This window comes from Polyodon spathula, chromosome 24 (genome assembly GCF_017654505.1).
Source record: "Polyodon spathula isolate WHYD16114869_AA chromosome 24, ASM1765450v1, whole genome shotgun sequence".
NCBI lineage: Eukaryota > Metazoa > Chordata > Actinopteri > Acipenseriformes > Polyodontidae > Polyodon > Polyodon spathula.
The window spans coordinates 11,991,546-12,003,707 of NC_054557.1; the positions used below are offsets into that span (position 1 = coordinate 11,991,546).

Genomic DNA, 12,162 nt, shown 5'->3' on the forward strand with positions numbered 1-12,162 from the left:
TGGCCTTTGAATTGTCAATTTATTGCATAGACAAATAGACCATTTTTACTGTTATTTCATTATCACTTCACTTGAATACCTCAGGCCACTAGCTTGTGACTTTTGTGTCTTATTATAAAACCCTGAAACACTCCCCACAACTTCCAGTGCAAATCTAAACATTAGCGTGTTATGACTGGTTTCATGTCCCCAATTAGCACTAATCCTTACGTAAGGAAACATGAAGTAGTTAATCAGGGTCTGTGAAACATTAATGCTAAACAGGTTCTATGAAAGCAGCTGTTAGATTCTTATTGTTTTACCTTAGAGAAACTACAAGGAAGCTTACTTAATGATGATTAAAGATGATCAAGTCTTTAATTAAACCAGGCATCAGGGCATAATCAAATATATATATTTTTTTTATTCACATAAATGTATAAACCAAAGCAAAACCCAAGTCTTTCTCCACCCATCAACCTTAAAGAAAAGCTGTGTGTTTTGTTCTGTTCTGTTTTGTTCTGTTCATGGTTCTGATTGAATAGATTTTCTCTGGATCCCTCTGCTTGTCAAGTCTCAATGCCTCGCTCTTTAAAGAGCTGGTACAGCTTCTCTTCCAAGGCAGTGTTTGTCCCCTGTAGACTCTTCATTACCTGCGCTGCCCAGGTGAAATACTCCTGAACACGCTGCGGCGTCCAGCCTGCAAGAAAACACAGGAACACCTCCATCAGCCAGAGCTGGGAGCACACACACAGTGATACAGAGTGACCAAGCCTGTTTTATACATGAATACAAGTCTGCTGTAGTGTGTTTCCTTACCAAAAACAGTAACTTCACTTTGTTCTACCTTCTCATGAGGCAGTCTAAGGGAAAACTGCATTGCATATCATGTGCTGGCACAGTACATGATAACGGAATGCTAATAATATTAACAAAGGAATCTACTCAATGGTAATGGATCCTCTTGACCCTTTCATGCATGAAATATGGAAAATTGCAGAAAAAAACATAACTGGACACATAATAAATATATTTTTGTTAACATTTTTTCTCATTGCTTTATATGGTGGAAAATGTGCATCCTCATATGAGGCTTTCATGCATTTGCATCTTCCATATGTCCCTATATTAAGACTACAAGAGTTTTTTTTGTTTGTTTCTGTCCCCAATGTGAGGTTATCATGCACGAAAGGGTTAATATGAATACATTCTCAAAAACCACAAAAAAAAAAAAAATCAGCGTTGGAGTTCTATTTTGGAGTTGTTAACTCACTTTGTGATACAAAAATCTCAAAGTGGTGGGGTGCCTGTGTGGGCAGTCTCACCGGCGGGGGTGCAGTGGTTCAGGTCCCTGAGGTTGTACAGCTTGTCAGCCAGCTTGACCAGCTTGGCCTGGTGGCTGCAGTAAGGGCCGTGCTTGACCTGCAGCCACTTCCTCTCCTGTTTGGACAGCGCCTTGTCATCCGTCACTTCCTGAACGATTCGCGCCACTGTGGCCCCGAACACAGCTTCCAGCTGGGGGAGGCTGGTGTCTGTGTCCTCTACTGTGTCGTGGAGCAGTGCCGCCTGCGAGGGGGGCAAAACACATACACTGCTTCAATATTATTCATATCCGCAGAGTTACACTCACAGTGACAAAGGCCATCAACACACATTTTTGGAAATACACCCACAGTTAATTGCCTCACATTGATACATCTCAAGCAGACACAACTTTAATTTACTAAGCATTAAGTAATACAGAGGAGGTAATCAAGTTTCTTTAGCATTTTATCATACACTACAGTACTGTATTTCAAAGCACTTAACAGAGCAAGTGGATTTCAGAGCACAGTGACTACAGCCACTAAACAAGCAACATACTACAAACAATTTGCTGCTCTTGAGTATTTAGGTAAGGCTGCAGTTTGATAAATTTGTCTGTGAGCTTAAATTAGCAACAAGCTCAGATAGCGAAAACTAAGCTTGTATTCAAACTTGGAACGTCTCAAACTGCTATGCAATGGGAGTCTTATTTGCTTCCGTACTTGATCTGATACTGGAGAAAGAATCTTATCAAGTAAATTTACAGTACCTGCAAGACTGTAATGTCTGTGATTCCACCTTCATAACTTAAAATTCTGGCGACTCCTGAAATAAACAAGGCAGGCTATGAACAGTTTAAGTTCTTCTAATGCACCCACCAAACTCAGCTTTTTAAAATAGCAAAAAATGCGAAGCTCGTCGGCTTTATTATGATGTTCTGTTCCCCCACTCCCTTTGCCATACAAAATGTTTACAGCGAGTTATTTATCTTAGTCAGTACTTGTACAATGATTACCCTGCTGTGATAACTGACCACGCTTTTCCCGTGCTCTTAACAATGGTAAAAGACAAGAAACGTCGCAAAAACAAAAACAAAACAAAACAAAAAAAATAAATAAAACAGCCGGTAGTTTTCTTAACTAGAAACTTCAGTCCTTTCGAACTGCGTATTTCTGTTGAAAGATCTCACTGACACGTGACGCAGGTGTGTATTTGGCGATTGCATTTAGTTTCCCTTACGTCTACTCAATGACAATGTGTCACAGGTTTAGGCTGATAATAATATCAGTGATACTGTTGTTAAATTATCGTTTTTAACTGAAAAGAACGTAAATTGAAAACTTTCCCTCTGCCGCGACAACTGCCCTTTTTTTTTATTTCCCCGCACGCTGAGAACAAAACCCGTCACCTTCACAAACTTATTTCGGTTGCATTCAAATTAAGTTCAGTCCTGCAACCACCACTCCGCTGGAGACCGTACCCTCGGGGTCACAGAAACGCCCAGTTACACAAAGTCTCAATAAATGCAATGGAAATGCACTTCAGCACCTGCGCAGGCGTTTGGCTTTGTTGCGGTTGTACCCCTTGGTTTTGGGTCCGTGCTACAGAGTGTACAGGAACGTTGCTTCCGCAAGAAGGGAGAGCTGGCAGGTAGGCGGAGTCATGGACTGGGGTTACAGAGGGTTCTCTTCTTAAGGTAAGGCTTTCTCACGCATGGGTCTGACACCGATTTTTGTTTTAGGTCCCGAAATTGTCAGTTTTTTTTTTTCTCTCACAAAAGAAAATATTGCACATAATAAAAATAGTTACACGCTATGATTTATTTTTTTTTTTAAGTAAGGGCTTCCCGTCCTTTTTGACGTTGAAGTATTATGAAAACAACTCGACTTCGTATTGACATTTCAGTTCATATCCTGCATAACCTGTGTTGTAAACTGTCATTCGCCGCAGATTTGTACTTTGAGACCTCTTGTGCCTGGCGAGGTGGAGCTGCATGGTCCCGATGGCTCTGAACAGCAGACGGGACGCCCCCGAACCGCCTGACTTCTCACACCTCAAGAGGCTGGCACGGGATCAGCTGATTTACCTGCTGGAACAGGTGTGGACAGAGCTGGCATAGTAAAGTGGTTCATTGAGCTGTTGGTGTATTGTTGTCAAGCTTTCAGCAGCAAGCATGAAAGAGATATGTATAATGTGTTATTTCTCTTTGAGATGGTATGTCCTACCAGGGTTAATGTCGGGGCTCCCCACACGAGTGAAGCAGACGCTTTCACACCCTCACAGTGATGGTGTCACACAGAACTGTAAATAGTCCCTTTTTTTTCCTCAGTTACCTGGGAAGAAGGACCTATTTATTGAAGCAGATTTGATGAGCCCCCTGGATCGGATCGCCAATGTCTCCACCCTGAAGGTACAGTCCCAGTGTGTGTATGTTTCAAGCTATAGCTGCAGTATTTATATGACTGCTTGGTATTTACTATTCAACCTCCAAATCTATGTTATACAGCAATCCAACAGAGAAAATTAAGGAGTCTTTTGTACTTTACCAGAATTTTTACATGAAAAAAAAACAACCGAGGACACGACCTCAGTGTCCTTATAGCTAGTTACAGCCATGAGTGTACTATGTATGCAATATAAATAGTAATATAGAATCGGACTGTGTCAGTGACTGTATTATGTGTGTTGCATAACAAAAAAGCAGCAACAACGCACAAAAACAACTGCCTTTCTCCATTAAGATGTTGGATGATGGTGAAGGGTATATTTCAGAGTCGTTTATCTTACTGGCATTGGAATAAGCAGTAACCTTGTCATTCACCCCAGTTATAGTGCAGAATTATGTGTTTTTTTTCTTTCCAGCAACATGAAGTGGATAAACTGTACAAACTGGAGAACAAGCCTATTGTTAGCACCTGTGACCAGTGAGTATCATAAGACAGTGCACTGCTTTCGGATTGTTTGACAGCCATGCAGTCATCATCAGTAACACATTATTTGCCATTCTGTGCGTCCCCTGCACTTTGCGGAAAATGGATTATTGGCTTCTCATAGCTAGGGCCCCTGGAGATTCAGCATATTCATTTAACATTGTACTGAATTAGTCTACATTTATTTGGGAAAGCACTTCACAGTTCAGTCCATGCTTGGTCACAGATTCAGATACATTTCTCCACCCAGAGGATTTGCATTTCTAGATCTGTCTCGAAAGACTCTTGACATTCTCTCTGTTTTCTCCACAGGCTGTGCTTTCTGATCCGGCCCAGGATACACAGTGTGAAATGGATTGCCGGTGAGTGGGAGGCAACACTTGTGTGTGTGTGTGTGTGTCTGTGTGTCTCTGTGTCTCTGTGTGTGTGTGTGTGTGTGGTAGCCTTAGTAAAGAGGGCTGCAGTGTAATTCTGTTCCATTTCTTGTTTGTCAGATATTGTAAACACAGACAAAGCAGCTGGGAGATTTAGAAGATACAAGATCATCTTTAGCCCACAGAAGGTGAGTTCTGAGGAGCTGTCCGTCTGTCCTCACTCAACTTCGCTGCCACAATGTCTGTCCCCATCTCTCACTGTGCTTGTAAACCTACAGTATTCCTGTAGACAAGTGTCTGTCAGTGTACGAGTACGTGCTTGACAATCAGTAGCCAGGTTCTGACTGACCCAGTCTGTCTGATCTGTTTCAGTTCTATGCCTGTGAGACGATTCTGGAGGAGCAGGGGATCTATGGAGGTAGATGCACAGCAATTCAAATATCTTTTAAAAGCTTGGTCCAACTCATCAGTCTAGTAGTCGTTGTAGTGTAATTTTGTCTACTGGATTAGGATGTTTCGGACCTAATTACAGATATTGTTCTTTTTTCAGATGTGAGCTGTGACGAGTGGGAGTTTTATCTCTTGCCACTGGATGATGACCTCATCAGTCTAGAGTTGCCCGAGTTCTTCAGAGACTACTTTCTGGTAAGGAAACACAGGCATCCATAGGTACCCCACTGCTTGTCAGCTTGCTTTATATAGTGTGAAATTGCTGAGGAGTTAATTTTTGTTTAAATCTGTTTTTAAGTATTTCACATTCACTGGAGCAGTCCACCCCCCATGCTGGTTCTATAACCACTCTCCTCTCTGCAGGAGGGGGACCAGCGCTGGGTGTCCACAGCAGGGAAAGCCCTGCACCTCCTGCACTCAGTTTACGGGCCCTTCTCAAAGGTCTATGGGATCGGCAGGTGTGCCAAGGTAAGCTGTCGGCATATTAGGACTTTGCTTTGATTATGGGCATGTCTCACAACCTCAAAGCCAGCTCAGAGGTGTCAAGGACTGTCATCTGTCTGATTGGTTCAGATGACCTATGAGACGTGGCGGGAGTTTGTGGAGGATGGGGAGCAGAGACCCCGGCAGCCGGAGGTTGGGAATGTCTTCCTCATTGATAGAGGTAAAGAGTGCCTTCCAGGGAGGGGTTAGGGGAGTTTCCTGTTAGTTTAACCTTCAAATGGTTGACTTTTGCAGTTCTAGCAAAGACTTACAAACTTTCAATTAAACTTTGACTATGTTTTTATATTGCAGTGATTTATTCACTGAAATAAAGAATGTGCTCTCAGTATTTACACCAGCTGTTTATAATGCAGTAGTAGAATCTTTGTCACAGATCAAAGTTCGTTGTTTATAAGGACTTCTTAGAAAAGTGCAATATAAGCACTGTGGCTCTGCATTGCTATTGTATTTAAATACTGAAGCAGTACTTTTGTTTGCTTTTGAAAGGGAGGCAAGCCTGTGGAATAAAAGATTTCATTCTCTTGCAGATGTGGATTTTGTGACTTCGCTGTGCTCCCAGGTTGTATATGAAGGACTCGTCGATGATATTTTCAGGATTAAGTGTGGCGAGTACTTTAACATTCCCCCTCAGCACAGAATATCCAACCCCTTGGGCTAGTGGGGCAGGTATTCTTTACTACAAAACTAACCCTGCTTTGGCTTTCATCTCTGCAGGATGCGTTGAGTTTGGTCCTGAGGTCACTTCTTCTGACAAGAGTTTGAAAGTCATGCTGAACTCCAGTGATAAGGTGAGTGAACGCATCAAGTGGCTGCTGTTTCCAGCGTGGGTCCTGTGTTCGAAATATTGAAAGAGAGGGTGACTGTATTTCAGGTCTTCAGTGAGATCCGGAATGAACATTTCTCCAACGTCTTTGGGTTCCTGAGTCAGAAAGCCAAAAGCCTGCAGACCGCCTACGATGTGAGTGTGCCTCCGTGTCTTAAGAAACGTAATCCAGGAGGCATTTTGACTTTGTCACCTTCTTCAGTGTAGCATCTCTCTAACACTGTTTCCTGTCTCTACAGAAGCGCCGTGGAATGGATATCCAGCAGATGAAGATGTTTGTCTCTCAGGAGTTGAAAGGGTTAAAACAGGATCACCGTCTGCTGAGTCTGCGTACGTGACCTTCCTTTCTCCACTAGGCATCTGAACACCAGCACCCTGATCTTTAAGTACCGTGCCCTGTAGCACTGTCTCTGATAAAGTGCTGCTACTCACAGCACCCTCATACTTGGGCTTTCTGAGCTTAACACTGACAATCCACCACATATGAATTATGTATTTATATTCATCGTACATTCTCTTTGCAGTGTTTCTGAGGCATGTGGATTATTCTGTAAGCATTCATTTAGCAAGATCCGTATTCCTTATTATTTTTCAATTTAAGTCAGAATGTACTAGTCATTCATTTTGTGTTTATAAATGCATTCCTCTGATGTTAGCAGGTTCTCTTTTTCAGATATCAGTGCCTGCGAGTCCATCATGAAGAAAAAAACCAAGCAGGACTTTCAGGAGCTGTTGAAAACTGAACACTGTGAGTGTGTGTGTGTCTATCTGTGACTGAGTTTACATGTGAATCTGTGCTTCTGTATGAGTGGGACATTTAATGCCCATTAACCCTATTAAGAGCCCTTATCCTTGAATATGTATTCATCCCTTCTTAAAAGAAATAGGCAAAGGATTATAGTAAGCAATTGCAAACATTATCCATTTATCTCCAGTGCAGAATGACAGACCGTTGGGATATTTCTTCATCAAAATGGGTTTCTGCAAGGGTGACCAATAATGACTCTTCTTTCTTCTGTTCACTCGTACAGGTCTGCTGGAAGGGTTCAATATCCGAGAGAGCATCAGCTACATAGAGGAGCACATCAACCGACAGGTGAGTGAGGGCACCGCACTGGCCAAAATGGGCAGCGTAAGAAAGGGACTGACTGTACCGGGCAGTTAGAACCATGGATGTAAAGCTCTTCTCGAGAGTGCAGATGTGATTGTAATGCTGGGATGTGAGATTTATTTGGTGTCGGGCACGCTTGACTATTTTCAACGATACTCTCTCGTCTTGAGTTCCCTTTCGGTTCAGTAAATGAACAGCGTTCCTGATTCTGTTCACAGGTTTCTCTGACCGAGAGCCTGCGGCTGCTGTGCCTTCTGTCCCTCACAGAGAATGGTGAGGCTGTGCAGAGATTTGCCAGTTTACACTCTGTACACTGAGCCTTTTAATAGTTTTTTTCATCGTTTTCCTTTTGTGTTTTTTTTGTTTTTAGGTTTAATTCCTAAAGATTATCGAAGCCTGAAAGCTCAGTACCTGCAGGTGAGTTTTTGGAGGCGCCTGTGGGATTAAGCGAGCAGGCTGTATCGCTTTAATCCTGCACAGAAGGCATGGCGACGGATGCTGGGTGTCTGTCCTGTGGTTTGGGTTGAATGTGTTTTATCTCCCTGTCTGAGGGCGGTTGTCTGAGATGTGTTTGTCTGTCTCAGAGCTATGGCACAGAGCAGTGCGGTTGTCTAAGATGTGTGCGTCTCTCGCTCAGAGCTATGGCACAGAGCAGTGCGGTTGTCTAAGATGTGTGTGTCTCTTGCTCAGAGCTATGGCACAGAGCAGTGCGGTTGTCTAAGATGTGTGCGTCTCTCGCTCAGAGCTATGACACAGAGCAGTGCAGTTGTCTAAGATGTGTGCGTCTCTCGCTCAGAGCTATGGCACAGAGCAGTGCGGTTATCTAAGATGTGTGTGTCTCTTGCTCAGAGCTATGGCACAGAACAGTGCGGTTGTCTAAGATGTGTGCGTCTCTCGCTCAGAGCTATGGCACAGAGCACCTCCTCACCTTTGCAAACCTGCGAAAGTTGGGCCTGTTGGTGGAGCAGCAGCCTGGAGACACCATCACTGCCATGGAGAACAAAGTGGGCAAACTCGTCACCGACAAGGCTGTAGGTGAGACAATCTGAAAAAAGAGGTCAAACAGACAGATAGACAGCCACTCATATGCAACAGTGGCTGGACCAGACTGTAGTACCTTTCTGGCCAATCAAAAGCAGTAAGCAGACATCCCATAATTTTTACCTTTTAGACAGATGTTTCGGCTAGTGCCTACACTGTCTACTTACCTTGATTTGTAATTGAACTGTTTTTCAGGGAAGCTGACAGATGCCTTTAACTCTTTGGCGAAGAAAAGCAATTTCCGAGCACTGAGCAAGAAGTTGGCTCTGGTGAGTAGCACAGCGACGTTTCGTTTCCATTAAACAGGTGGGGAGCCGTGCTGCCCAGTGTAACCGTGTCCTCGTCCTCAGATCCCCGAGGTGGACGGAGAGTACGACCTGTGCACCCCGCGAGACATGGCCTACATCTTCAGCGGTGCCTACGTGCCTCTAAGCTGTAAGCTGGTGGAGCAGGTAGGTGGCAACAAGCAGGGAATTGGGGTAATCAAATAAGTCAGAGGAAACCCATTTTATTAAGAGGCAGAGAGTGAAGGGGTCCCTCAGCAATTCAATAGGAAAGATCTTGGGATGAGGGCTGCCCTGATGTGACTCTGCTTGTCTCTGCAGGTTCTTGATCGCGGATGGACTGGACTCGAAGAGGTGACTCGCCTGCTCAATGGGAATGAGTTTGCAGTCACAGGTAAGAGAGTGAGTTAGAGGTTTGAGTGAGGTCATCTATATACGTTGACTACGTTTTTACTTTAAGTAACATAAGCTGGCCAATTTGTATAACATGTATAAATACACAGTGCCGTTAATGTAGAAATGCAGAATCAAGTTCCTGCCTTAACGATGGAACTGCTATACTGTTAATGTGTGTAGTCTGTCCCTTTTAGTGCCAGTTGCCTTAAACTTGTGCTTTGCTTCCTCCCTCCAGCAGGTGGCAGTGGTGGCGAGATTAAAACCAAGCACGATTCCCAGCGGATCGTCTTCGTCATGTTCCTGGGCGGCTGCACCTTCTCTGAAATTTCAGCCCTGAGATTCCTGGGGAGAGAGAGAGGTATGCAATGCTGAATCAGAGAGACGGACAGGTGTTAAATGTTTTTAGAAAAGCTGCCTTCTACTGCTGCAGAAGTGTGGCTGTTTGCTCATACCTTAAACACTCAATCACATCTGCCTTCCAGGCTGAGACATTTCTTTAGTTTGTCTCTGTGCAGCTTTTTGGCGTCAAACAGATTTCAGTGGGCTTGCAGCTAAAACTTCTTTTGTGGAATATAACTAAACTAGGCTGGAAACAAGGCCTGCATTCTGGTCAAAGAGTGCTCAAAAGGCATACTGTAGTGAACATACAACCAATGTAATATTTAAAATATACGATTCTTGTACTGTAGATGCCATTGCATAACTATAGATAGTGATACAGTAGGTACAGGTGTTAATGTTACTGATAGGGCAGCTACAATACAGCATAGTCATTGTGTCAGTGTGACAGGTTCTAGACTTATTCTTCAGGCTTCATTTTACTAGATTGTAGTCAGTCTGAAGGACTGCAGATATAAGATGAGTATTTGGGATTAGGTTAACAAAAGCCTACATTGTTAAAGGTCAGAATTAACTGTGGATTATCAGTTATACAGTACAGTGCAGATTTGATTGGAGACAAATTGCAGGAAAAAAAAAAAAAATCAAGATCTTACTTTGTTTTGTTTTTTCCATCTATAAAGGTTACAAATTCATCATCGTGACAACAGCCATCACCAATAGTGCCAGGCTGCTGGAGTCCGTGCTGGACAGTCGGGTGTGACCCTGGGAGTTGTTTCCTGGGACAGGGTTGATGTAATATGGTCCCTTCCTACTGAATGTGAAAAGGGGGTTCATGACCTGGCTGCAGGAGTGAACACCAGGATGGAAGTCTGTATTGTGCTGAACTGTACAGAAGGAGGAAAATAGCCAATGTGTATTCCTCTGCTTTGTGACCTTTCTGCCAAAATCGGACCTAGCTCAAAGTTATTGTTAGCCAAATGTGTGACTGTAAATATCTCAGCCAGTGGTAAAAGGCTGTCAGCTCACCTGGGTTAGAGAATCTTGTTTTTGTGCAGAAGTTGCCAGTGCGTGACCTTCTTACTATGCAAAACACAGTAATTTAAACTAACTGCTTGTTTCACAGACCCACACTAATGTTGGTCTACCTTTCATAAGATCAGGTAAGATTTCCACATACTGTTAACAGACGGGTTTGCCAGTGCCGAATCCACCTGGGACTGTTCCCATCAAAAACAAGAATCTTGAGCTGACGGAACAGTTCTGTTTAATGAGGCTATCCGATATTCTCTTAAGCTTAACTGGGATCTTCACAGAGGGTAAGTGAATGCACTGTACAGACGACAAACTGAGAACCCGTTCTCTCCAGTGCAACCTTAAAAAGATGGGCTTACGTTTTCAAATCCCATTTTAAAACCGTTTTTTACACATTTAAAGATTCTGCTGTTCTAGTTGTTGTCTTGTAAGTTTATGGTGGAAATACCTCTGCAGATGGTTCCTGTAAAACTGTTTGAGTTTAAAACTGTTTGCTATGCGGTCATGACTCCTGCAGGAGCAATCATCCGACAAATAAGAATTGAAGGTCAAGCAAGCACTGTACAGTCACTGCTCTTGAGTCAGTACCTTTGGGCTTTCTACAGGCTCTTTTATGCCTATAGACATTAGTTACCCCAAAAGATACATTTATTGGTGTGGCCAGCCAACTTTCATGCAGGGATAATGATTTTTTTTTAACCCTGCCTAACTAGCCTCCCAAAAAATACTATTTACAACAATGTGAACACGTTTTTATCTTAATGCCCATTGCCCTGTCACAGACATGAAAGACAATGCCTTTATTTAATTTGCATTTTATTCCCTGAATTATAAAAATCTTTAAGATATTATTTATAAATAAACTGCACTATCAACAATGCCTGCTGAAACAGGCTGGTTAAACTATAGAAGCATATAGTAAACACAACAAAAAGGGGTTCTAGTTTAGTGTGGAATTGAAAATGCTTGTGGGACACTGCACTTTAAGCTAGGAGGGAAAAAAATTAAGATTCAGATGCCACTGGCCTTGTCACCTGCCTCAAGTCCTTTGAGTTTGTTAGGATCAGTGTCCTTTACAGTAATACTGTACCCTCAACCCTGTAAAATGCAGCATTGAACAACTCAAGAGAATTGTGATTCTCAACAAAGTGAATGATTCTTCATTATGAGTTATTGGGCCAAATGCAGTAATCATTTGCTTGTTCATTATCTGCATGTTTGTTTTCTAAATAGCAACAGCAGGAAAACGTGCTTAATGGTTAGAGAATTATTTCATACTGGTGAAAATGGAATTGTCTGCTGAAAAGATCTGTGTCAAAGGTGTTTCTTGACAGTCACTTAAAACAGTGTACATTGGACACATGCAAATCATTTTTCAGCATGCATTATTGTTGACATTCCAATTTTCCAGATTATATTGATTTTGTATTTTAATAAAACAGGGAATCCTCATATGGTGTCTGGGCTGTTTTAATACTCTGTTATAAAGGTCTAAGGTTAAGTGTTACTAATGTTATGTAACATTTTTTTTTTTTCCTTGGGAAAGCCCCATACTGTCACCTGTCACCTGCATTGGGACATCGAGACCGAG

The 12,162-nt window shown here is 42.7% G+C and overlaps 2 protein-coding genes across 4 annotated transcripts; one reads left to right on the forward strand and one right to left on the reverse strand.

Annotated features, from left to right (window-relative positions):
- Positions 1 to 383: 383 nt before the first annotated feature.
- LOC121298526 (guanosine-3',5'-bis(diphosphate) 3'-pyrophosphohydrolase MESH1-like) lies at positions 384 to 3,279 on the reverse strand. The gene is made up of 5 exons (XM_041225656.1): positions 3,251 to 3,279; positions 2,833 to 2,927; positions 2,054 to 2,109; positions 1,305 to 1,545; positions 384 to 679 (listed from the first exon to the last, which is right to left on the reverse strand). Exons 1-5 carry the CDS (start codon positions 3,277 to 3,279, stop codon positions 549 to 551), a joined length of 552 nt encoding a protein of 183 aa, XP_041081590.1. The 3' UTR covers positions 384 to 548.
- On the forward strand, positions 2,877 to 12,023 carry LOC121299092 (vacuolar protein sorting-associated protein 33B-like). 3 transcript variants are annotated; one of them, XM_041226617.1, is made up of 24 exons: positions 2,877 to 2,980; positions 3,235 to 3,382; positions 3,614 to 3,694; positions 4,147 to 4,208; positions 4,527 to 4,576; positions 4,709 to 4,776; positions 4,961 to 5,006; positions 5,139 to 5,233; positions 5,402 to 5,506; positions 5,612 to 5,702; positions 6,070 to 6,147; positions 6,257 to 6,330; positions 6,414 to 6,500; positions 6,605 to 6,695; positions 7,039 to 7,113; positions 7,397 to 7,461; positions 7,695 to 7,749; positions 7,847 to 7,893; positions 8,379 to 8,511; positions 8,713 to 8,786; positions 8,868 to 8,969; positions 9,123 to 9,195; positions 9,433 to 9,555; positions 10,220 to 12,023. In XM_041226617.1, the coding sequence occupies exons 2-24, from the start codon at positions 3,278 to 3,280 to the stop codon at positions 10,297 to 10,299; spliced, it is 1,860 nt and encodes a 619-aa protein (XP_041082551.1). In that variant the 5' UTR covers positions 2,877 to 2,980; positions 3,235 to 3,277; the 3' UTR covers positions 10,300 to 12,023. The 3 variants fall into 3 exon arrangements, with proteins under 3 accessions (XP_041082551.1, XP_041082552.1, XP_041082553.1); XM_041226618.1 differs by lacking the exon at positions 3,614 to 3,694; XM_041226619.1 differs by lacking the exons at positions 7,695 to 7,749; positions 7,847 to 7,893.
- The last annotated feature ends 139 nt before the right edge of the window (positions 12,024 to 12,162 follow it).